General features: G+C 40.5%; 1 protein-coding gene across 5 annotated transcripts in view; it reads left to right on the forward strand.

Annotated features, from left to right (window-relative positions):
• Positions 1-26,758, forward strand: part of LOC307165178 (endonuclease V-like) — a 301,965-nt gene that overhangs the window by 169,919 nt on the left and 105,288 nt on the right. For 3 of the 5 annotated variants that reach the window (XM_079882554.1, XM_079882552.1, XM_079882551.1), the window contains exon 6: positions 8,437-8,505. In XM_079882554.1, coding sequence (XP_079738680.1) covers positions 8,437-8,505 — 69 coding nt within the window. The remainder of the gene's footprint in view (positions 1-8,436; positions 8,506-26,758) is intronic. The other 2 variants (XM_079882555.1, XM_079882553.1) reach the window with 1 other exon arrangement.

Here is a 26,758-nt window from a genome sequence, read left to right on the forward strand (position 1 = left end):
CCCTGCAGCTCAGACTGGAAACCAGAGTGCGAATTACCCCACCATAATTGGGGGGTACTGCTCCTTCACTTCTTCTATGACCATCATGGTCCACTACCATATCAATCCCCACCGTGATCGCCAAGTGCAACATGTGTTGTGCAACACACATACAAGGTCTAAACATGCGACACACTGATAATCAGTAGGCTACAGAATATCTCATTGTTATTATATATCCAAAAGAGAACTGTTTTGATCAACTCCCAAAAGTTAGAAGTTAAGTGCACTGAAATACCATTCTAATTACTAGTAAAAGTAATACCTTTACAAGAAGCCTATTGCCTATTTCATGAAATATTGATTTGGTTTATTTTTAGTCGTTCTCTATCTCCGTTGCTTCTAGCCACGGTGGTTAAAAATGGTACGGTCCACAATAGGGGTGTCTGAAATCGCTTTACATTAAAATGTTCCTACAGTGAAAATAGGAGTTGGCTTGTATTGTAACTGTAATTATATTTTTTCACAATATCAGAAAAATTATCTGACCCCCCCAAAACTGATATTTCTATAGGACCCCCCAGTACCCCCTGTAATTCGAACTATGCTGGAAACCTGTACATTTTTCTATCCTGCTTCCATTACAAATCTGCGGGGACCAATCACAAACTGGCTTATCCACCTGGCACGCTATTGGTGGGTTTAACCCATACAGAAAAAAAAAAATATTGAAATATATTTTAAAGTGTCAAAAATATATGTGGCATATATTCCAAATACATTGAAATATATTTGCATTGTTGTTCACTTATATTTATCATTTTGAAATATATTCTGAAATATAACAAAAATATATGATGTTAAATGTGAAATATATTTACATTTATAACATGTAATGTAAAATATATGACAAAATATATTGTCATAAAATGTTTAGCTTGCTAAAGAAGGGTCGAAAATGTATTTTGATCATAGTAATTCCTCTACCTTTTCCCCTATACACAACAGTAGGCTACCATATTTCACTACTGTATTATGACACACAGCTATAATAAATACTGTACTTACGTTTAAATGACTGCAATATAAAATGACAGATAGTTGCTTTCCTAGGACTATTAGGCCATATTAGGTGGCACGTACCTAACACTAAGTGCAATTATTCGATTTATTGTTGTTTTATTGACATCTTACCTGAAGTCATTTAAATATTGAAAATATGCACAATATTTATGATGCAAGTATAGCAGTGACACTCCAACAGTGAAGTGCACTTAAACAATAGATAGAACTCAGTGTCTAACACTGCATACACACACTATTAAATAACTGTATTCAATTCTGTAAAAATAGGGAAAAAAACCCTCTGCATTCTGTGTGTTATTTCCTACATAAAATTGTCATTTTAGGCCAATAAAGTCAGTAAAGGGGCAGCCGTGGCCTACTGGTTAGGGCTTCGGGCTTGTAACCGAAGGGTTGCCGGTTTGATCCCTGACCAGTAGGAAAAATGTGGGCGGGAGAAGTGGTAGAGCACTGCTCTCCCATGCCCAGGCCCGTCGCGACAAGGCAAGCAAACCAAGCAATTGCTTGGGGCCCCGAGCTGGCCTGGGGCCCCAAGACAACGACTGGTTAAGAATAAAATGCAACGACAAACTGTGTGAGCATCCCTTTGATAGTCAATGCAGTAAAGTGCAATGACACTGTTATCGGGTTCCCCCTCAAGGGGGCCCCTCTCAGTAGTCGCTGACAGCAGCCAGCCAAACACGCGATCTCTGCTGCCGGCAAAATACAAAAATACGACTCGCGGTCTCGCACGCGACGCGTGACGCACCTGCTGTACTATTCTGTAGCAGTTGCACTATTCAAGTGCAACATGGAGCTTGAAGAAGCAAAGAAAAAATTAAAACAGGAGAATTAACTTTGAGCAAGTTTGGAGGAAAATCGGAGGTATGGAAACATTTTAAACTAGTCGTGGGTGACAACATATATTGGCTTTGTCTCGTGCATTAAATGCGGCACGCTGCTCACCTATGACAGCAAAAAAACGGGGACTTCGACGATGAACAGACACATGAAGCAGTCTTGCCATGACAGAAATTATAATAGTAACGTTAGTCAGCCTCAGCCCTCCATGTCCTCTTTTGTTACTTTTCCGATCCACTCAATTATTTCTGAATAAACAAACAACGCAGTTTACATGCTTCTTCCTTGTCGCGTTATTCATTAAGATAATAATTAATAAATGCACGCACAATTATGAACTTCATTAAATGTTACAGATATGTTTTACTATGCACAAACAAATGCCTTTCAACTTACATGTGCAAAATTCAGAATTAAATGAATGTGCTGCAATTTGTACAAAAAGAGAGTCTGTAAGTAGCCTACGTGTTTTAGCCATTAAATAAACACATTTAGTTTCAAGTTTTTTTTATAAGTTTTGTTTTGAAGAAAGCTTTTCTTTAAAGTGAGGGGGGGGGGGGGGGGGGTCTCCATGTCCATTTTGCTTGGGGCCCCCAAATTCCTTCAAACGGCCCTGCCCATGCCCACATCCATGGCTGAAGTGGTCTATCTAAAAAATAAATTGAAAATGTGTTGTTTGTTTGTGAAAATGTTAACAATTCAAATTAAACAATTTGCAAAAGTTGAAACATATATGAAAATATATTTAACTAAAATATATTTATTCACGTCATGCCTGCTGAGCCTGAGCTTCTTCACGTCATGCCTGCTGAGCTTGAGCTTCTTCACGTCATGCCTGCCGAGCCTGAGCGTCTTCACGTCAGTCCTGCCGAGCCTGAGCTTCTTCATGTCATGTCTGCTGAGTCTGAGCTTCTTCATGTCATGCCTGCCAAGCCTGAGCTTCTTCACGTCGAGGTCGCCATGGCTGAGCTTCTTCACGTCATGCCTGCTGAGCCTGAACTTCTTCATGTCATGCCTGCCGAGCCTGAGCTTCTTCATGTCGAGGCCGCCGTGCCTGAGTCAGCTCCGGATGATACAATGCTGATCATCATGGCCACGGCTATTTTGTGTGTGTGTGGGCAGCACACACATCAACTCCATCCCGTGACCCCTCTGCCAAAATGGCTGACGCCACGCCTGTGTCTTCGGACAAGATGACAGCATCTATGCCTTTGTTTTCGGACAAGAAGGCCGACTCTACGCCTGGGTCTTTGGACAAGATGGCCAACTCTACGCCTGTGTCTTCGGACAAGATGACCGCCTCTACACCTGTGTCTACGCCAGTGTCTTCAGACAAGATGGTCGCCTCCGCCCTTCTTGCCTGTTCCGTGGATTACTCTTTTACCCGTGTTCCCTGCCTTGTTGTGTTTGTTTGGACTGTCTGCCTGTGTTTGACCTTGCCTGTACTTTGATTACGTCTTTGGATTACTCTGTTCAATAAATACTGTGTTTGGATCCTCAACCTTGTCTCGGAGCAGTTTGTGACACATAGCCTACTGTTGGATAATAGCCCATTTGTTCCTTAGTGTAAAATGGAAATGCATGGTCTTTTTATTTTATAAATGTAAGCAAAAAACAATATGGTGTAACAAAGAAATGTTTTAGAAATGTAGCACTCATAACATGTCAAAGTTTATTTTTTATGTTTAGCCATTTTGCTTCCACATTGTCACGGGTGGTTGCTGGCAGACAGACGAGGAAGACATTTACGATTCAATTCAAAAGTTTATTCAAATGGATCCAAAAGAGTAGCGAACTGAGATCCACACACACACTTAACATTGACAACACCGGACACTGAACTGAAACAGAACTGAATATATATACAGGTGTTAATGATGGTGACTGATGAAGCTGAACGTAATTAGTGTCCGTGACAACAGATGAGTGACGAAGGCAGGTGATGACAAAACATAACGAGTCCAAACTAACGTGAATGTGACACACATTGCTTGAAAGGTAAGATATATCATGTGTTTTATTATTGAAATACATTATAGCATAGAAAACGTCCTGTTGCAAAAACAAAACAAAAAAGTCTGAATGCAGATCAACGATGTGTGAGATGAGAATTTATATATATATATATATATATATATATATATATATATATATATATATATAGAACACCTCTGAAGTAAACTAACCCTGGAACATAACCTGCTTACTGAGTAAACTGCTATGGCTACTTACATACCCTCAAAGTTACTTCAGTTTTTGGAACCAAAAGTTGAAGTTATCCGCTTACCCTTAAACATACCCGGGTACAAGGATGTGGATTATCATCTTTTGTTTACCAAATAAACCTGCTGCCTAGTACTCCTTGTGACTCAACGTGGAAGCTTAGTGCAATAGATTCATTTTTAATGGTTCAGTCCTAACTGTCAACCCTGTTTCAACCAGACTGGGGATCTTTTCACTGCAGCTGTACCAGTAAAGTGCATGTTTGAAAGGTTACCCATGCACAAAAGAAATATATTTGAAATATATTTTCAAAATATATTTTTGGAATATATGCAAATATTTGAAATTGGCCCAATAAATATATTTTAGTTAAATATATGTAAATATATTTTCATATATGTTTCAACTTTTGCAAATTGTTTAATTTGAATTGTTAACATTTTCACAAACAAACAACACATTTTCAATTTATTTTTTAGATAGACCACTTCAGCCGTGGATGTGGGCATGGGAGAGCAGTGCTCTACCACTTCTCCCGCCCACATTTTTCCTACTGGTCAGGGATTGAACCGGCAACCCTTCGGTTACAAGCCCGAAGCCCGAAGCCCTAACCAGTAGGCCACAGCTGCCCCTTTACTGACTTTATTGGCCTAAAATGACAATTTTATGTAGGAAACAACAGAATGCAGAGTTTTTTTCCCTATTTTTACAGAATTGAATACAGTTATTTAATAGTGTGTGTATGCAATGTTAGACACTGAGTTCTATCTATTGTTTAAGTGCACTTCACTGTTGGAGTGTCACTGTTATACTTGCATCATAAATATTGTGCATATTTTCAATATTTAAATGACTTCAGGAAAGATGTCAATAAAACAACAATAAATGTAATAATTGCATTTAGTGTTAGGTACGTGCCACCTAATATGGCCTAATAGTCCTAGGAAAGCAACTATATGTCATTTTACATTTCAGTCATTTAAATGTAAGTACAGTATTTATTATAGCTGTGTGTCATAATACAGTAGTGAAATATGGTAGCCCACTGTTGTGTATAGGGGAAAAGGTAGAGGAATTACTATGATCAAAATACATTTTCGACCCTTCTTTAGCAAGCTAAACATTTTATGACCATATATTTTGTCATATATTTTACATTACATGTTATAAATGTAAATATATTTCACACTTAACATCATATATTTTTGTTATATTTCAGAATATATTTCAAAATGATAAATATAAGTGAACAACAATGCAAATATATTTCAATGTATTTGGAATATATGGCACATATATTTTTGACACTTTAAAATATATTTCAAATTTTTTTTTTTCTGTATGGGTAGTTTTAAATTTTCTGTTACTGTCTCAAACATACAGACAGGTTCTTCACATTCTGTTGTCTTTTATAAAGCAGGTATTCAGCTGTTCAGATTGCACAGCAGAGGGGGTTAGAGGTTCAGCCTAGTGGGGACAGACTCATCAAAAGTCTCTCGCTTTCATAGGACAGCACTCCAAAGAGATTGCTCACCTGGATCCTTTGCATAGTGTAGAGTGTAGTTTTTGTGGAGAATCTGAAACAGTTAATCATATTTTTGTTGAATGTTCAAGATTAAGTGGACTTTTTTGGTTGTTAATGTTTGCCAAAGGTTAGGTTTTTTGTTTACTAATGGGTTATTTATATTTGGGCCAAAATATAGTGCTACAAATAAACAAAAAGTTGTATTACTGAATTTCATTTTTGGTAAAGCAAAGATGGCAATTTGGTGTGTTTACTTAATTTAAGTGGAGTAGATCCAGTGCATATGTTAAAAGGTTTTATAAAGGGACGCTTGATGCTGGAGTTTGCTTATTATGAAATGATCAATGATATTGAGACCTTTTTTTTTTTTTTTTTTGATGTGGGGAACAGAAGGTGTGTAGTGTAAGCCCAGCGAAGGGCAAGGATATCAGATAAGTTTTGGAGTGTTATAAAAGAGAAGTTGTGTTGTATTGCAATTTTTTAAATTTTTTTCTGTTATTATTATTACTTATTTTTATTTTATTTTTTTATTTTTTTCCAGATTTTTAAGGTGTTTGAACAATGTTTTAAGGTGTTGGATTTTATATATATATATATATATGTATATATATATATATACAGTGAGGAAAATAAGTATTTGAACACCCTGGTATTTTGCAAGTTCTCCCACTTGGAAATCATGGAGGGGTCTGAAATTGTCATCGTAGGTGCATGTCCACTGTGAGAGACATAATCTAAAAAAAAAAATCCTGAAATCACAATATATGATTTTTTAACTATTTATTTGTATGATACAGCTGCAAATAAGTATTTGAACACCTGTCTATCAGCTAGAATTCTGACCCTCAAAGACCTGTTACGCCTGGTTCACACCGGACGCCGAAGCGGCGCGGAACAGAAAATCACGCGCAGTCCGGCGCCTGCCTGTTCACACCAGACGCGTATTCTCCGCGGCGGTCGACAAGCGCTTCTGCTCAGTTGTTGTTTATTCAGAGCTATTTTTTACATCATGGGTAAGTAAATAACCTCATAAAATGAATACACCATGTTTCTGTAACCAAGAAGTTTGTACACTTCTTTTATTAATCCGTTGTCGAGACACACACGCAGCCAGAGAGAGAATATGGCAGACAGTAGTAGTGTAGATATACCGTTGAAATATACATCCTCTCTTCAAATTTATTAAATCTATTTTGTTGTGTTTTTTCTTTGTTTGTTTTCATCTTTCTAGTCTGTTTAGATACACAAATATGATCGCATTTGTCACTCGCGTTATTTAAATTTTTGAAAATTGCTTATATTTTGACAATTGACCGGATTGTCTCGTGTTTCTTGGTGTGACTTCCTGCCGGAATGGACGCGGATCACTCGCGGCTCGCGCAAAAAATAGACCAGACGGCGAAACTGGCGCTTCACGGCGTGGGCCGGCCGCGGCATGCCGCGGCGCTCCGCGTCTGGTGTGAACGACACCATAGGTTAACATGGGCGCCGAAAGGAAGCGGCCTCCGTTCCGGTGAGAAATCAGCCCAGAACTACACGGGAGGAGCTGGTCAATGACCTGAAAAGAGCTGGGACCACCGTTTCCAAGGTTACTGTTGGTAATACACTAAGACGTCATGGTTTGAAATCATGCATGGCACGGAAGGTTCCCCTGCTTAAACCAGCACATGTCAAGGCCCGTCTTAAGTTTGCCAATGACCATTTGGATGATCCAGAGGAGTCATGGGAGAAAGTCATGTGGTCAGATGAGACCAAAATAGAACTTTTTGGTCATAATTCCACTAAACGTGTTTGGAGGAAGAAGAATGATGATGAGTACCATCCCAAGAACACCATCCCTACTGTGAAGCATGGGGGTGGTAGCATCATGCTTTTGGGGTGTTTTTCTGCACATGGGACAGGGCGACTGCACTGTATTAAGGAGAGGATGACCGGGGCCATGTATTGCGAGATTTTGGGGAACAACCTCCTTCCCTCAGTTAGAGCATTGAAGATGGGTCGAGGCTGGGTCTTCCAACATGACAATGACCCGAAGCACACAGCCAGGATAACCAAGGAGTGGCTCTGTAAGAAGCATATCAAGGTTCTGGCGTGGCCTAGCCAGTCTCCAGACCTAAACCCAATAGAGAATCTTTGGAGGGAGCTCAAACTCCGTGTTTCTCAGCGACAGCCCAGAAACCTGACTGATCTAGAGAAGATCTGTGTGGAGGAGTGGGCCAAAATCCCTCCTGCAGTGTGTGCAAACCTGGTGAAAAACTACAGGAAACGTTTGACCTCTGTAATTGCAAACAAAGGCTACTGTACCAAATATTAACATTGATTTTCTCAGGTGTTCAAATACTTATTTGCAGCTGTATCATACAAATAAATAGTTAAAAAATCATACATTGTGATTTCTGGATTTTTTTTTTTTAGATTATGTCTCTCACAGTGGACATGCACCTACGATGAAAATTTCAGACCCCTCCATGATTTCTAAGTGGGAGAACTTGCAAAATAGCAGGGTGTTCAAATACTTATTTTCCTCACTGTATATATATATATTATATTATAGTGTATATATATATATATATATATATATATATATATATATATATATATATATATATATATATATATCTTTTTTTTATTATATGATTTGAAAAATGTAATGTCAAATAAATCAGATTTTAAAGGGTCTCTCTCTCTCTCTCTCTCTCTCTCTCTCCTCTCTCTCTCTCTCTCTCTCTCTCTCTCTCTCTCTCTCTCTCTCTCTCTCTCTCTCTCTCTCTCTCTCTCTCTCACAGATCAATGCTCTACAGAAGAGTGGGGATAGTTTTCATCTGGCTACAGCCTCAGGGAGAGTTCTAGGTAAGGTAAGTGAAGAGAGAGGAATTATAAAATTATAAAACTAAATAAAAATGTATGGTTCTGCTTTTAAAGAGAAGCAATTTAGTTAATAAATATTATTATCTCTTATTTAAGCTTACTTGATTTGTTCTAATCCATTAAGCGTGACATTACAATGTCTTTGAAGCCAATCTGAAATGAGTTTCGGTAACACTTTATTTTAATGTGTCCTTGTTAAACATTTTACATGTATTAGTATATAACTATAACTATGCATAATTATATGCAACTAACCCTAAGCCAAACCATAATCATTATTTTAATGCATTTTAATGCATAACATTACCGTTACGGTTTGATTAGAAAAAAATACTGGTTAATAACGTTCTTTTTAACTTGTATTCATTAATTTATTAATTTATTGTATAATACTTTATACAAGAGCTTGAATAGAACTTTATACTAAGAGCTTGTAACTAAATTCTCGTAACTCCAGTGGATCCTCAAATTGTCAGCAAAACCATACAGTAGCTCCACCCACCTTCATTTAGAATGAAGTGCCGCACACAAAGCAGCTATAAATTTGACCTGTCAGATTCAGTGACCCTACTGTATAAATATAACAATATCTGATCAATGTGCTTCATAAAATAGAATGGGGAGGAAGTGACATATTGAGTCACTTTATTAAACATTACAGTCAATTATTATGAAATAAAGAGGGGTACCATATTTCTGTAGTTGTAAATTTGGCCTGTCAGATTCAGTGACTCTACTGTATCTATATATCTGTTGTTCACTAAACTGATTTAAACATGTTCACTTGAAAATACAGTTTGAATAACAAGCATGTGAACACACATCTTGATCAGTAACATCAAAAACAAACAGTGTTAAACTGAAATTAAACATATATCTCATTTTGTTCTGTTGAACATTTTTCAGAGTTCATAAATGCTCTGTCCAAGAATGACTTGTATACTCTAAATCAACTATGGCACTTACTCTTTTTGTTCCTATAAATCGACTATATCACATCGTTTGAGTTTCCATTAACTCTTTCCAAATACCACCGCTGCAAAACAATTTGCACAAAATGGCGGACACAGCGAACTCCAAGTGTGTTACTGAACTCGCGTTACACTTAAATGATTCATTTACCCATCAAGATCACAAAATAACTTAATAAACATTACTGTGCATAATGTATTTTCATCTCTGTGCACAATACCCATCCTTATGTCCAGTATGGACTTGCACTACGGTTGTTTCTGCTCATGCTATATCCACGAGTAACTAAAATACTGTTTTGTGCTTTTTATGACTGTTTTTATGACTGTTCTTCATTACACTAGTGCCACACTCGCATTTCCCACATAAGCACCCATGAAACGAAAATGTGTATAGGGAAAATGTTTATCTTCCCCTCTATCTCTCTCTTCCTCCCTCCCTCTCCTGTGGTGATGAGAAACCAATATCACGTAACATTAATGTGGACGGATATTAACGAGTGTGACATATGCCTGGCCAAAGCTTATTAGTTATTGTTATTGGTAAGTATCAATACTCCCAGATGACCAATACTAGCTTTGATAATGCCTGATACATGATACTAATTTGTACAATATTGTGATCTGAGCATAGTGCTACATATCGTCAGCTAACTTGTATATATCTATAAGCTAACACTGGTCTCTTACCAAGACACCTGCCCTGTCTCCACTGGTTCTCCTCCTCACACAACAACTCAATTAGTCTCCTCTGACTGTTTTTTTACTGTCTAATCCTGGCCTGTTCCAGCTCTCTTGGCCGCATAGCAGGCTCATAATTGTATGGCTGTGGTCCATCATATGAGTAAACATTTACAATTTCCTCAGCGTCCGAACTGTCATTGCAATCCATTGTTTTCCTATTGATTAAATTGGCCGCACTCCCTACAATTACGTCACTTCCGATTTGGCATTTTTCAGATGCGGAAGTAAAATTGTATCACAAAAACGACTCCAGAAGCCTTAATAAGCGTACTTCTAAAAATATATTTAAAGAAAATCTAGTTCCTACATTATTTTTCTATACATTGACTCTAACCATGACTGGGGGCTCTAACCTGCAATATGCCCTTTAATTATGATATTTATATCAATAAATCTCAAGCAATATGTCAGTAAATATATTAATGGGTTTGTAGTATAGTTAGTATGAAAAAATGTAGGCCTATTTTAAAAACATTTTTGTATAGGTTATTTCACTAGGACAGACTCTGCATCCATTGCCTCTGACATGTTTTCTCACCATCACGCACCTAACTCAAACTCTTTAGAAAATCCAAAGTTACCAAAACTAATAATTACGAGTTGTGCTGATGTTCATGTGCATTTTATCTCATAAATACATACTTTCTGACATGACTTGAAAACACTGTAACTGCCAAAGCTAAACCTTGACCCCCATTGGCCTGCCCCAACGTCCTACCATTGGTTGAACCAGAAGTTGACACGTCAGACCGCTAAGCTTGATCCATGTTTCGAACACGCCATAAAGTCAATGCCATCACACTCAACAACAGTAGATTTTGCTTAACTTTTGCTAAACAACCAAACTCACTAGTGTCGGGAACTCAGAGAATAGGAGGACTCAAATGGTGTGATGAACATGAGGAAAGTTTATTAGAAAACATTGAGAACAAAATAGAAACAGTCTCTGTGACACAGTGCAAAAATGTAGACTCTCCATAGGGTGGTTCCCATGCGCACTGCCCACACTCAACGGACACGCAGGTAGAGGAGATCACCGACAGGCAGAACAACAGGGCGACCCACTGAATGACGAATCCCGGGTCCAGCAAGTGAGATGACCTTGCTTACAAACCCCTCGTCTTAGGTTCGTCTCTTAGCGGAACGGATATACTCTAAGTTCTTATGGTTGGTTCAAACTAAGAATGGAACCCCCACGCCCTCTAACCAGTGATGCCACTCCTCCAGCACCAACTTAACAGCCAGTAACTCCTTATTCCCGATGTCATAATTTCGTTCTGAAGGGGTAAGACGGTGAGAAAAAAGGCGCAGAAGAGACATTATTTCCCCTACTCCTACCTCCGATGCATCTACCTCCACAATGAATTGACGAGATGGGTCGGGGTTGGTGAGAATAGGAGCCGAAACAAGGCGGCTCTTTGGGTTTTCAAACGCCTCCCGAGCCTACGTTGACCAGCAGAAATGAAGAAGAACCCTGCCCCAGCTGGAGAGGAAGAAAGACGTATTATACCGGCTAGCAGAGAATCGCTGATGTATGTCTCCATGGCCTCCCTCTCAGGACCGGAGAGTGAGTAGAGGCGCCCCTTAGGTGGAGAAGTCCCAGGTAATAATTCAATCGCACAATCGTATGGGCGGTGCGGAGGGAGAGATGAAGCTCAGGACTTACTGAACACTGCTCTTAAGTCATGGTAAGTCTCCGGTACATCCGCCAAGTTCACCGGTTCCTCCTGTAAAGCAGAAACAGACATTAAAGGAGATGATGCAGACACTAAACAATGAGACAAACAGAAAGGGCTCCATGCCAACACCAAATTAAGAGTCCAGTCAATGTGTGGGTTATGTTTAACCAGCCAGGTGTGCCCCAAAACCACTTGAGTAGAAGGATAGTGTATAAGGAGGAATCGAATCTCCTCGGCATGGTTGCCTGAAATGGTGAGGTAGACAAGCTTAATGGAATGAGTAATCCTGGTAAGAGGAGTACCACACAGGGTTCTGGCTGAAATCGGTTCAGCCAGGAGATAACATGTAATGCCCAAGCGCTCAGCCAGTTCAATGTCCATAAAATCACCCTCCGCTCCAGAATCAATCAACACAGACACTCGATGGGTGACCCCCTCCAACTGCTGAAAAGCTGGGAGAATAGAGTGATCACCAGATGGCAATACAGAGTGTTAGTAACGCACACCGTGCTTTGTCCCCTGAAAGGTGAATGCCGCTTATTTATGGGACAATCAGCAGCCATGTGACCCGCCTCCCCATAGTAGAGGCACAAGTTATTGGTGAGACGATGACGGCGTTCCATAACAATCAGATGGGCTCTCCCGATCTGCATAGGCTCCGCCTCAAAAAAGCCTAAATGCTGTGAAGTAGTCCCTCTCATGTCTGGTGTATTGCTGAGGGATTCGTGAGGAAAACCCACCCTCCGATGCCGGTTAGCGAGATCAACCAATCCGTTGGGAGAAGGGGGTAGCTCCAAGGAGTAAATCTCATCCTTGATGTGTTCCGCTAATCCATGTAAAAAGTGGTCCCACTGTGCTTTGGAATTACACCCACAGGATGCCGCGAGTGTACGGAACTCGATAGTATACTCCGAGACTGATCGAGCTCCCTACTGTAACAGCGACAATGCTCGTGCCGCCTCGATACCCAATGCTGAACGATCAAGGACTTTGTGAAGTTCCTGGGAGAATTCCTCATATGATCTGCAGTAATCGTTCTCATTGTCCCACATGGCCATTCCCCACTCTCTCGCAAGCCTGGCCAGGTGCATGATGATGAAAGCCACCCTGGATCTCTCCGTTAAAAAGCAGAAAGGCTGGAGTGAAAAAGTTCATGAGCACTGCGACAGAAATGAGCGACATGAATTGGGCTCACCGGAGTAGGAAGCAGGTGGGTTAAGGCAAGGTTCGGAACGGCAGGGAACGACCACCTCAGCGTTAGGTGGATCTGATGCAGTAGGAACCATGGTCTGAAGCTGTTTGAATCGATGCGTGATCCCAGCTAGCTGATGTGAGATCTCCTTCAGGGCCTATCCCTGATGTAGAAGTCATATTTTTTGTGTTTCTATTATATACTGTTCATATATATATAATTTTTTTTTTTTTTTTTTTTTTTTTTTTTTAACAATATCTAATTTCAAAATCTAATATCTATGTGTAAAAAGCATAGACTGTAAAAAAATATGGACGTAGTATCCGTGACGTCACCCGTAGGTTTCTGAAGAGCATTTTTGAAGCCTAAAGTGGGCGGAGCCGGCCGTCTCCATCTTGGCCTCGCGTCACCTCGCGTCACTCCCGGATAACAGAAAATGGGCAAAGAGGCGGGGCGTGAGTGGAGCTCAGGAGCCTGTCTATCTGAAATCACCACCTAGCTCGACGTGATCGAGTTAGCTCATAAACTGTCTATGGTTAGCTCAGGCTGGGGAGGTAATGCTATAACGTTATGCTGCTTACAGTACCAAGTTGCGACTGCACAGGGCCTCGCGCTATAGTGACAGTTGATGATGTAAAGCCAATTAAAAGTTCCTATTTTTGCCCTTCGAAATATTAATAGTTAAAAGACATGGCTACAAGTGAGACTGTGTATCGTGATTCTGTACTATTCTGCTAGTTGAAAATGTATTATGCAGTAACTTAAGTTAATATTACTCTTGAGTGTGTGTGTGTGTGTGTGTGTGTGTGTGTGTGTGTGTGTGTGACAGTGATTTATGTGCATAACGTTACATGTCAGTCACTTTTTCTATAGTCTATGGTCCGTCAGCGGCATCGCTCGTCAAGTTCGTAGAGAGCTTATTCAGTACATTTTAAATTCTGATTTTGGCCGCCTCTCAAATGGGTTAAACCATAGATATATTACCTATGAAGTTCAAGTAAATGCGCTAGAAATCCGCGCTCATTCAAGGATTTATTGCATGGACGGAGAAAGTGCCGACGCCTGCATGATTTCATCTGACGGTACATAAGCATATTATAATCTGTTCCGTGAGAGCAGAACGAACGAGCCTTTATTGACGTTTTTAAATTTGAAAACTCCAAAAAGCAACGAAATTGTCAGACATCCATTAGTGCATGTTCACAGAGGAAAACAACTGAAATACAGCGCTGTTGTTCTCTCGAACGATACTCGACGACAACGACGGAATCCTAAACCGTGGGCGAAGTAATGGGTGTATTAAATTGTATGAAATAATCCCGAAAAAAAGCACAAACACTGCAGAGATGGCAAGTTCAGCAGCAACATTTGCTGAGGTGAAGTGACGGCTAGTAACAGCAGACAAACGGCTAGCATTGACATCAGCGGCAATCCACCTGTCACTCAAGTGGCCACGCCACACCCTTAATTATGCAGAACTTTAAATATTAATCAACTAAACGGATGAGTTATAAAAAAATTCACCCCCCTCACAGTTGTCATGAAGGGCAAACTTAGCTGTATAGACCAAAACCACATACAGACACCAGGCTGTAAATACGTTTTTTTCTGCTGTAAAATTTGGCATTTTAACATGGGGGAGATACAGATTTGACTCCCTTTTGACAACAGCCTCAAGCGGCTAGTCAATGAATTGCAGTTTAACTCACTTCCGTGTTGGTTTCAAGAGAGAGACGGGGAGGTTGCCGCTTGGTAAAAAGTACAATATTTGCCTCTGAGATGAAGTGGAGTTGAATAACAATCTAAAGTACTTCAAATGTATACTTAAATACAGAGTACATTTATTTTGTTACAGTCAATGAAACATACAATGAAACTAACAAAATGTATTGTCACATTGACAAATTGTTGCAAGCTGTGTCCCGGGAGTTGTTTAATGAGACGGTCTGGTTTTGTCATCTAGCAACTATGACAGCCGTTGTGACGAGCGGCAGTAACATTTGTACTTGACTTTCAATATAAAACGTTACATATATATGTATATGTATATATATATACTGTATATATAAAACAAAAGGGGGTTAAAAACCTAGCTAAAAATGTTCACCATGGTCAATATATGTACATAATAAGGTCTAAAGAGTATAAACTAGCCTATATAAAATCACATAATGGTAAAATATAAGTTAGGGTATATATATATACGTTTTGTTTTAGGCAGTTATAACTATATAAAACAAAACGGGGTTGAAAACCTATCTAAAAATGTTCATCATGGTCAATTTATGTACATAATAAGTTCTAAAGAGTATAAACTAGCCTATATAATATCATATACTGGTAAAATATAAGTCAACATTTGAACCTTTATTGTATTTATTATTATAATAATTATTATTATTCATTTTTATCATTAGATACATTAGATTACTCGATTAAATTGAAACCCAATACTTACATTTAAAAGTGTAATCTGGCAATTTCGTCTACGGCGCACAATGAATTCTGGGATAGGCAAGGCTGCGAAGGATCCTTCTGATGTATCCTGCATTCACGGGAAAAGAAGGACGCATTTGCTGGCCGCATTTTCAAGGAGCCTTGGCACAGCCTTCGTCGCGCCGCGATGACGCAATCGGATCTACTTTCCCCTTTAAACAGGTCTCGGTGCAGCCCAATTACGCGGCCTTCAAAGGATGCAGCTCCTGAATTGGGACACAGCTAAAGTAGATATAAGATGGGCTGTCATTGGACAGTTAACCCCCTGGGGTCGACAATCGCGTCAGCGTGATAGGCTCGCTTTTTTTCTTATCAGTGCAAAAGAAACTCAAAATACTCTGTTGACTTTGATCTTGCATACAAGTTTCATACATCAATCGATCCTGTTAAGTGTTAATTTTTTGTGTGTGTATACTCACAATTAAACAAAGTGTTGTGCCAAATAAAGAAAAATAAACATGATGCGAGTTCTGCTTTCTCTCTGTCAGTGAAGTCCATTCTGAAACACGTCCAAAAATGAACTGTAACTCAGTGAATACTCAGTCAAACAGGCATACAGACACACAGGCATGAAGCTTGAATTCTCTTCTTTTAAATGAAGTAATTTTTATAAAAAACAAATATTCTCAGTTTATGTAATATGTATGAAAAGAGAGATTTCAGTCGTTCTCATCTCAGCTCATAATGTTTTAATGTGACCCCGCCCACGGAGAGCGCGCGCTATTCAAACGCAAATAATCTGAGGCGAGCCATACAAACCTGTGAAATGCCCACATCAGCTGGATAACACACCGCGAGTTCACTTTCAGACTTGTGTACTTTACGACGCTGTGAGGAATAATACTATCTTAATAATAATCCTGGAAAATTTACCTCAGAGGTGCAGGAAGTTTAATTTCGAGGAGCAACGGATCCAGCTGAGGAATAGGTCAGTTCTATATTTCCTTTGTTCTAATCGCAATAGTGTCTGTACGCAAAAAGACTGTTTAAATATGAATCGCGTTACTGTGTGTGAATGAATGAATGCACAGATGCGCGCTGTTGTGTAGCTACTACAGCTGGCAAAAATACTGTTTCAAAATGAATCTCGTTTTTGTGTGTGAATGAATGAACAGCTTTTACCTAACTCTATTGCTATACTGAGATGAGTAAAAATCGACTACAAAAATCGGATAGATTATAAAGTTTTTACTGTAAAATACTCCCACATCAAATAAGCTTATAATGTTGCCAATTTCTGCTCATATGTTATATATATATATACTATGTTTTGTCAAAAATAAATCATCAACTAAGATGTTATTATAGTGTTTGTTCCAATGTATGCTATATTCAAACTAATGAATCCTTAACTTTGAAATACGTATGATAAAATGTATACTTTAGTTTTTACAAAGAAATATTACACTGGAAATATTGTTACAATTTTAATTGTTGTTGTAATTGTATAACCTTTTTAATAAAATAGTAAAAAAATATATATATTTATATACAAGGATAGATGTAAACAAAATCTTAAAAGGTCAATATAAGCCTTCTCTTTAAATAATTTTTATTGTGTTTTATTAGTGACACATTTGGGTAGAGAATATATTCCAAATCTGAAAATACAGTATGATAACAATTAACTGCACAATTACTAGAAATGTTTACCTTGGATATTATACAATTTGCTGTCAATCACGCCGCGTATCTTCCGCCCTGTGGAGGCATCTCGCCGGTCTAAGCGTCTCTGGAAGCTCAGCATTGGATAGCCGAATAACTCTGTGAGGTAAAGTATCAGCAAACATTTGTTTTTGACAACTGTTCAAGTTTATTATATATTCGCAATATATTCACAACTGTTATTTACCGGTAAATGGTCTAGACGAAGTAATTGTCACTGTTTATTGTGGAGATGTTAACGCATGGGTCTATTAACTTAAGCAATACTTTTAAGGTAGTCTAATATTTTTCTGACTAATAAATTACTGACACAGTAAAGGGTAGATTTAAATAAAGAATAACGAATTTTAAATAAAGAAAAACAAAATTTAAATAAAGAAAAAAACTAAATTTGAAAAAAGAAAAAATGAAATTTAAATAAAGAAAAAACGAAATTTAAATAAAGAAAAATGACATTTAAATAAAGAAAAAAACGAAAATTAAATAAAGAAAAACGAAATTAAGTTAAATTAAAAACGAGATTAATTTAGATTGATAACGGGTAAAAAGGCTAATAGCCTACATGTTGGGTCCGTGTACTTTTTCGTTCATTCATTATTCTATTTCGGAATGAAAGATGAAATGTAAAAAAAAGGGTGCAGCTTGTTTTTTTGTTTAAAAGAAAAAAACAGAAATGGCTGTATTTTTTTGTACATAGCATAGCCTACTTTGTTATGATTTTAGTATCATAATGATTAATAAATGCACGCACAATTATCTATGAACTTGATTTGAAGCCTTTCAACTTGTGTGTGCAAAATTCAGAATTAAATGAATGTGCAGCAATTTGTACAAATAGAGTCTGTAGGTCAGGGGTGTCAAACTCAGTTCCTGGAGGGCCACAGCCCTGCAGAGTTTAGCTTCAACCCTAATTAAACACACCTGATCAGCTAATCAAGTCCTTCAGGCTTATTTGAAAACTGCAGGTGTGTGTGTGTTGAAGCAGGGTTGGAACAAAACTGTGTAGGGCTGTGGCCCTCCAGGAACTGAGTTTGACACCTGTGCTGTAGGTCTACTATACTGTTGAAAGTATGAAAAGTGAACAGCACGAGTAATAGGATGCACAATTTTAGACGGGTCAGACATGATTTTGACCACTTGTTTTGTTTTGTAGAAAGCCTTTCTTTAAAGTGAATTTCGTTTTGTATAAATCTTAATTTGAATCAATTTTTCATCAACCAATTGCCTGGAGTGGATTTAATAAATAAGAAGCAAATATATAGCAGACAATATAATCATGGAGGCGCCTGCGCGGTCACTTGCATTGCACGTTAACTGGAGCGCATCTCATCCTAACTTAACGAAACTCAGTGTATGCCTCACACAGACATGAGAGAGACATCAAATACACAAAGCTTGAAAAGTCTTTAAACAAAATAATTCTAAACGAAAAGAAAAAGGCTACTCTCTGATTATGTATGATTATATGATCATATAGCCTAGCCTATTTTGTGAATTGTTCATTCCCGGTTGGCGCACATTTTGCTGCCCTTACAAAAGTGCCGCTCTCAATTGCCTAGTTCGCCTATATGGACGCGCCGACCCTGGGGTCAGCAATGAGTGTATTGATTCATTGTCCCTTCATAGTTTGCAAGAGACATTTAATAAACTGAGCGTATTTAATAAACTGAGACGTAGGCTATTTAATAAACGGAGCGTAGCCTATTCATCTGTCAATATGAAACACGACTTGGCCATTCTAATTAATGATCGGAAGAATCGTATCGACGCGTATCGACCACCGTTACTATAAAATATACACGTATGTCCATTTAAACTCGATTTTGGTCAAATGTGGATTATATCATTACACTTGCAAGAATATGGTTACATTTAAAGATGCCGTACCAAGTATGACAACGCTACGTGCAACTGCTTTTGAAATTTCGGTGTTTTTTTCACTTCCTGAAAAGTAACCGTTTTGGACATACGTGAGTTTCATCGGGCAGCGACGATATATATATATATATATATATATATATATATATATATATATATATATATATTGTTGTTACGGCGTCTAGCCCTGATGATCCCCTGCGCTCTCAGTCCCGTGCTCTCTCTCCTGAATACTAAGTGTCTCATACTTCAGCTTAGTATGGATCGTTACGCTCTGATTGCATTCGTTACGCACCTGTTCCGTATTAACTCTGGTCCCTAAGCTATATCTGCCTTGTTAACTCAGCGTCCTGTGCGAAGTATTGACTCACCCCGTGTTTCATGTCCGAGCGCTCTCTGTTTTTTCCTGATTGTTCGTGTTACTTACCTTTGCCTGTTTCTAACCTCTCTGACTGTCTGCAGCCTGCCCAGTGACCGCCGCCTGTACCTGGACTCTGATTCTCGCCGCCAGCCCTGAACCTTGCCTGTCTTCGGTTTTCCTGTTGTCTGCTGCCTGCCCCGACCCGAGCCTGTCTCTGACCTTGAGTTTAGCCACTGCCCTGGGCTCCCGCCTGGACCTTTTCAAGCATTTCTGCCTTTTGTTATCCTTCTACTGAAACGCTTTATGTTTGCTTGAGACTGCTTATTAAATTGTTGCAAATGGATCTGCCTCGCATGTCTGATTCGTCACAGAATACTTCGCCGAACGAGGATCCAGCGACAATGTCTGCTCTGTCGGCCGCCTTCACCGCCCAAGCCTCTCAGCTGGCCACCCATCACCACCAGCTGTCCCGTTTGACCACTCTTACGGAGGAACTGATTTCAGTGGTTCAAACCCTGCAGAAGTCTACCGCGGAGTCCACGGCCGCTTCAACGCCCGCCGCGCCTGCTCTTTCTCCAGACCCAATTAATGCTGCGAGCACAAGTCAAGTCAAGTCATCTTCATTTATATAGCGCTTTTAACAATGTAGATTGTCTCAAAGCAGCTTTACAGAAATAAATGTATAATTTAACGTAAGATTGTTTTGGCTTTATAGCGGTTCTTTAATAAAGTTATTTTCCAGCTAAAGTTGGTTTTGATTGATTCGCTTCCGTCGCAACGATCATTTGTTATTAAATTAGGGGCCGCCAAGACGACACCATTCTCTCTACACAAACTTTAAACGTGATCCTGTGAGAAACGCTGATGGCGTTCAGATGCGCATTAAGAACGGGTTCAGTAGTTATGTGCGTTTGAATATATGTGTGCAGGTTTGGAATTCCCTACAAACCAAGCCTAAACAAATTACTGGTGTTTCCTTATAGTTGTAATTCAGAATTTTATTTTATTTTATCAATTCGGGGTAGATACGCAAATTGAGTTTTCCCGACGACGCTTTATCTGTAGAGTGGGAAAGGGATCCTCCATAGGGAGAGACTAGTTGGCACTTCAGCACTGCGTTGTCATCGGGTCCAGGCGAAGGGCCTTCGTCAGATCTGGATACGGCCTGGATCCGGCAGGCTGCGGGAAAACCTCGGGATAAACACAGACACTAAAATTAGCGTAGATGCCATTCTTCTCATGATGTAACAAGTACATCAGGATTCATGGGAAGTGTTCCCGGTTCCAGCTGACCTAATCTATGCAGCCTAATATTGAATTATAGAAGTCTATAATGTATTATGTGAATGCTAGGTCAAAGAGATGTGTCTTTAATCTAGATTTGAACTGACAGAGTGTGTCTGCTTCCCGGACAATGTTAGGAAGACTATTCCAAAGTTTTGGTGCTAAATAGGAGAAGGATCTACCGCCAGCAGTCGATTTTGATATTCTAGGTATTATCAACTGGCCGGAATTTTGAGATCGCAATAGACGTGAAGGAGTGTAATGCGTTAAGAGCTCGCTCAAGTACTGCAGAGCTAAACCATTTAGTGCTTTGTAAGTAATCAGCAATATTTTGAAATTGATGCGATGTTTAATAGGGAGCCAGTGCAGTTTTGACAGAACTGGGCTAATATGGTCATACTTCCTGGTTCTAGTAAGAACTCGAGCTGCTGCGTTTTGAACTAGCTGTAGTTTGTTTATTAAGCGTGCAGGGCAACCACCCAGTAGAGCATTACAATAATCTAGCCTTGATGTCATGAAAGCATGAACTAATTGTTCCGCATTTGTCAATGAGAGCATATGACGTAATTTAGATATATTTTTAAGATGGAAAAATGCGGTTTTACAGATACTAGACACGTGACTTTCAAATGAAAGATTGGTATCAAAGAGCCCACCCAGGTTCCTAACTGACGACGAAGACTTAACAGAGCAGCCATCAAGTGTTAGACAGTATTCTAGGTTATTACGTGAGGACGTTTTTTGTCCAATAATTAGAATCTCTGTTTTTTCAGAATTTAGAAGTAGGAAATTACGAGTCATCCAATTTTTTATATCAGCTATGCATTCTGTTAATTTAGTGAATTGGTAAGTTTCGTTAGGTTTTGAAGAAATATAGAGCTGAGTATCGTCGGCATAACAGTGGAAGCTAATTCCATGTTTCCTAATGATATCTCCTAATGGTAGCATGTACAGAGTGAACAGCAGCGGTCCTAGTACTGAGCCTTGTGGTACGCCATACTGAACTTGTGATCGATGAGACATCTCTTCATTTACTGCTACAAACTGATAACGGTCAGATAAGTATGATTTAAACCATGCTAGTGCAATTCCACTAATGCCAACATAGTTTTCTAGTCTATTTAAAAGAATGTTGTGGTCGATGGTGTCAAACGCAGCACTAAGATCGAGTAACACTAATAGCGAGATACAACCACGATCGGATGATAAGAGCAAATCATTTGTGACTCTAACGAGTGCAGTCTCAGTACTATGGTATGGTCTAAATCCGGACTGAAAATCCTCGCAGATATCATTTCTTTCTAGAAAGGAACACAGTTGTGAAGATACTGCCTTTTCTAGTATCTTTGACAGAAAAGGTAGATTCGAGATCGGCCTGTAATTGACTAATTCTGAAGGATGAAGTTGCGTTTTTTTAACAAGCGGTTTAATCATAGCCAGCTTAAAGTTTTTTGGTACGTATCCTAGAGACAAAGACGAATTAATGATATTAAGAAGAGGATCTATGACCTCTGGAAGCATCTCTTTCAGTAGCTTAGTCGGTATAGGGTCTAACATACATGTTGTCGATTTAGATGATTTAACGAGTTTAGTAAATTCTTCCTCTCCTATAGCAACGAATGAATCAAATTTTTCCTCAGGGAGACTACAATGCACTGCCTGATGCGATACTGTAGTAGACGGTTGCATAGTTATAATTTTCTCCCTGATATTATCAATCTTATAAGTGAAGAAGTTCATAAAGTCATTACTGCTGTGCTGCTTGGAAACTTCTGTATTTGAAGCTTTCTTTTTCGTTAGTTTAGCCACTGTTTCAAATAAATACCTAGGATTATGTTTATTTTCTTCTAATAGGGTTGAAAAATAAGCAGATCTAGCAGCTTTTAAAGCCTCTCTGTATGCAATCGAGCTCTCTTTCCATGAAATGCGAAATACCTCTAGTTTTGTTTTCTTCCAGTTTCGTTCCATTTTTCTGGCTGCTCTCTTAAGGGCCTGAGTGTGCTCGTTGTACCACGGCGTTGGATTATTTTCTTTAATCTTCTTTAAGCGCAAAGGAGCAACTGTGTCTAAAGTGCTGGAAAAGAGAGAGTTAAAAGTTTCTGTTGCAATATCAAGTTTTTCTAAGCTATCCGGGATGCTAAAATGATGAAACTGATCAGGAAGATTATTAATAAAGCAATCTTTAGTGGCAGAAGTGATAGGTCTAACATATTTGTAACACGGAGTCGGCTTTGCAGCCTTGGCTAAATGTAATTTACACGAGACTAGATAATGATCTGAGATGTCATCGCTCTGCTGCAGAATTTCAACGGCATCAACATCTATTCCGTGTGATAATATTAGATCTAGAGTATGATTACGACAATGAGTAGGTCCTGACACGTGTTGTCTAACTCCAATTGAGTTTACAATGTCTTTAAATGCCAAACCAAATGCATCTTTTTCATTATCGATGTGTATATTAAAATCACCAACAATTAGTACTTTATCTGCAGCCAATACTAACTCTGATAGAAAGTCCGCAAATTCTAGCCAAGCCCACGCCTCGCACTTCCCGAGAAATACGAGGGAGACCCAGGTAAATGCAAGGGCTTTATATTACAATGTTCTCTGTATCTCGCCCAGCAGACCTCTCAACACGCCACAGATGCAAGCAAAATCTCCTTTGTATGCTCATTACTCACCGGACGCGCGTTGGAGTGGATCACCGCGGTCTGGAGATCGGATGGGTCCGCCTTCTCATCTTACGGAGAATTTCTGGAACGTTTCCAAGCCGTCTTTGAACATACCAAGGAGGGGAAAGAAGCTGAGGATCTTCTCTTGGAGCTCACACAGGGAAAGTCACCCGCCTCGGAGTACGCGCTCACATTCCGAACTCTGGCGGCTCAAACCAACTGGACGGAGAACGCTCTCAAAGTGGTTTTTCGGAGGGGTCTCAGCCACGAATTACAAGCCGAGCTGGCCTGTCGCGACGAGGGAAAGGGCTTTGATCAGTTCGTTCACCTCACCATCCAGATTGACAACTTGATGCGCTCACGTCGCTCCAGCCACCGCTCAACGCGCGCTTCGCGCGTCATCCTCGCACCACGTGCTTCACATTCCTCCGCTGACGCCTACGAACCCATGCAAATCAACGCCTCTCACATATCCGAGGAGGAGAGGGAGCGCCGCAGGACCCTGAAATTATGCATGTACTGTGGAGGCTCTGGTCACTTTCGTCTGCACTGCCCTCTACGACCTGCACGCAAAGAAAAAACCTCGGTGAGTCTGACCCTTGACTGTTTAAATCCACTTTCCTGTATCTCAGTGCCACTTGAATTCTCCGTAAATGAACAAACTGTTAAAACTTTAGCCTTAGTCGATTCAGGGGCAGCCGGGAATTTTATGTCTAAAGATTTTGCCCAGGTCCACGAGATAGCTCTAATTCCCTGCACATCTCCGCTTTCAGTTGAAGCTATCGACGGACGCCCGCTCGGCACAGGACGCATCACACACATGACACAAGAACTTCACATGCGTACTGGTCTGCTTCATCATGAGAAAATCCATTTCTTCGTTCTCCAAGCTCCTCACACTCCGGTAATTCTGGGCTTACCCTGGCTAAGGAACCACAACCCTCATTTGCAGTGGACGACTGGACAGACTGTTTTTCAAGGTGTCTGTCTACCGTCAAACCCTTGCCGGTCTGAAGTATCTCCGAGTCCCGAGATGAATCCATGCTATCCCGTCTGCCAGCCGTGTACCACGATCTAGCCGAGGCCTTCAGTAAAGTCAAAGCTACCCAATTACCACCTCATCGTGAATCTGATTGTGCCATTGATCTCTTCCCTGGTACCACACCACCCAGAGGCCGCATCTTCCCACTGTCCCAACCTGAGACCGAAGCCATTCAAAAGTACATAGAAGAGGAGCTCGCAAAGGGGTTCATTCGTCATTCAACTTCTCCAGTGTCGGCTGGTTTCTTCTTCGTTAAAAAGAAAGATGGGGGACTGCGACCTTGTATCGACTACAGATCACTAAATGAATGCACTGTTAAGTTCCGTTACCTGCTGCCTCTGGTACCTGCCGCTCTAGAGCTCCTTCGCACAGCCAAATACTATACCAAGCTGGACCTACGCTCTGCCTATAACCTGGTTCGAATCCGAGAGGGGGACGAATGGAAGACTGCATTCTCCACAAGCACTGGGCACTATGAATATCTCGTTATGCCATTCGGGCTTTCAATCCTTCGTCAATGATGTTTTCCATGATCTGCTCCATCGAAGTGTAATCATCTACATAGACGATATTCTGATCTATTCAGACACCCTCGAAGCCCACATCCAGCATGTCCGAGCTGTACTTCAAAGACTCATCCAGTTCCAACTCTACGCCAAGATAGAGAAATGTGACTTCCATCAGACTTCCACAACCTTCCTGGGATACGTCATCAGTCCAGAGGGCGTGGCTATGGATGAGAATAAGGTTAAAGCAGTGGTAGACTGGCGCCAACCCTCCACTTTGAAGGAATTGCAGCGTTTCCTGGGCTTCGCTAATTTCTACCGTCGTTTCATCAGGGGATTCAGCTCCGTGGCAGGCCCTTTGACAGCTCTGGTTCGGAAGGGCACGAATCGACTTCCTTGGAACCAGGACGCTTCCCGGGCTTTCAAGCAGCTCAAAGTCAGTTTCACTTCTGCTCCCATCTTGCATCATCCTAACCCTGAGTTGCCCTTCGTGGTAGAGGTGGATGCCTCGAACACCGGACTAGGAGCGGTTCTCTCTCAACGTCAGGGCGATCCTCCCAAGCTGTATCCTTGCGCCTTCTACTCCAGGAAGTTGAACTCAGTGGAGAGAAATTATGATGTCGGAGACCGTGAACTATTAGCCATGAAATCAGCATTCGAGGAGTGGCGTCACTGGCTCGAGGGAGCTACTCACCCGTTCACAGTCTACACAGACCACAAGAACCTGGAGTACCTACGCACGGCCAAGAGAATGAACGCACGTCAAGCCAGATGGTCACTATTCTTTTCCCGGTTCCACTTCACAGTTACTTACCGTCCCGGCTCAAAGAATACCAAGGCTGACTCGTTGTCTCGTCAATTTGACTCCGAAGCAGCTGTTACCGCTCCTGAACCAGTTATCTGCCCTGACCTCGTTATCGGACCTGTTCCGTGGGATATTGAAACCGAACTTGCTCAAGCCAATGCTGACATAGAGATACCTCCTGACTGTCCTCCTGGGAAAATCTTTGTGCCAGAAACACTTCGTGACAAGGTAATCAACCATGTGCATGCCCTTCCCAGCTCCGGGCATCCCGGAATCACTGCCACCATTCAGCTCCTTCAAAACCGTTACTGGTGGTCCACGCTCTCTCGAGACACAAGCGAATTCATTCAGCGCTGCCGGATCTGTAACACCCAGAAATCCTCTCGTCTACTACCAGCTGGTCTTCTTCAACCTCTGCCTATTCCTCAACGGCCTTGGTCTCACATCGCTATTGATTTTATCACGGATTTGCCTCCCTCAGAGGGTTACACCACCATTCTCACTGTCATTGACCGCTTCTCTAAAGCATGCCGGCTCATTCCGCTCACCAAGCTGCCCACAGCTCTTCAGACAGCTGAACATATATGTAACTTAGTATTCCGGTTTTATGGATTACCAGAGGATATTGTGTCCAACAGAGGTCCTCAATTTACTTCTCGCGTCTGGACTGCCTTCTTTGAGAAACTTCAGATCAATGTGAGTCTCACTTCAGGGTATCATCCACAGGCCAACGGGCAAGTTGAACGTCTCAACCAGGAGATTTCCCGCTTCCTTCGTTCCTACTGCCACAGTCATCAGGAGGATTGGTACCGATATCTCATGTGGGCCGAATATGCACAAAATTCCATACTCAAGCACTCTACAGGGATGACTCCTTTTCAATGTGTCCTTGGATTTCAGCCGCCTCTGTTCCCCTGGTCTGGTGAGCCCACCAGTGTCCCT

This window comes from Squalius cephalus, assembly GCF_949319135.1.
Source record: "Squalius cephalus genome assembly, chromosome: 10".
Lineage (NCBI taxonomy): Eukaryota > Metazoa > Chordata > Actinopteri > Cypriniformes > Leuciscidae > Squalius > Squalius cephalus.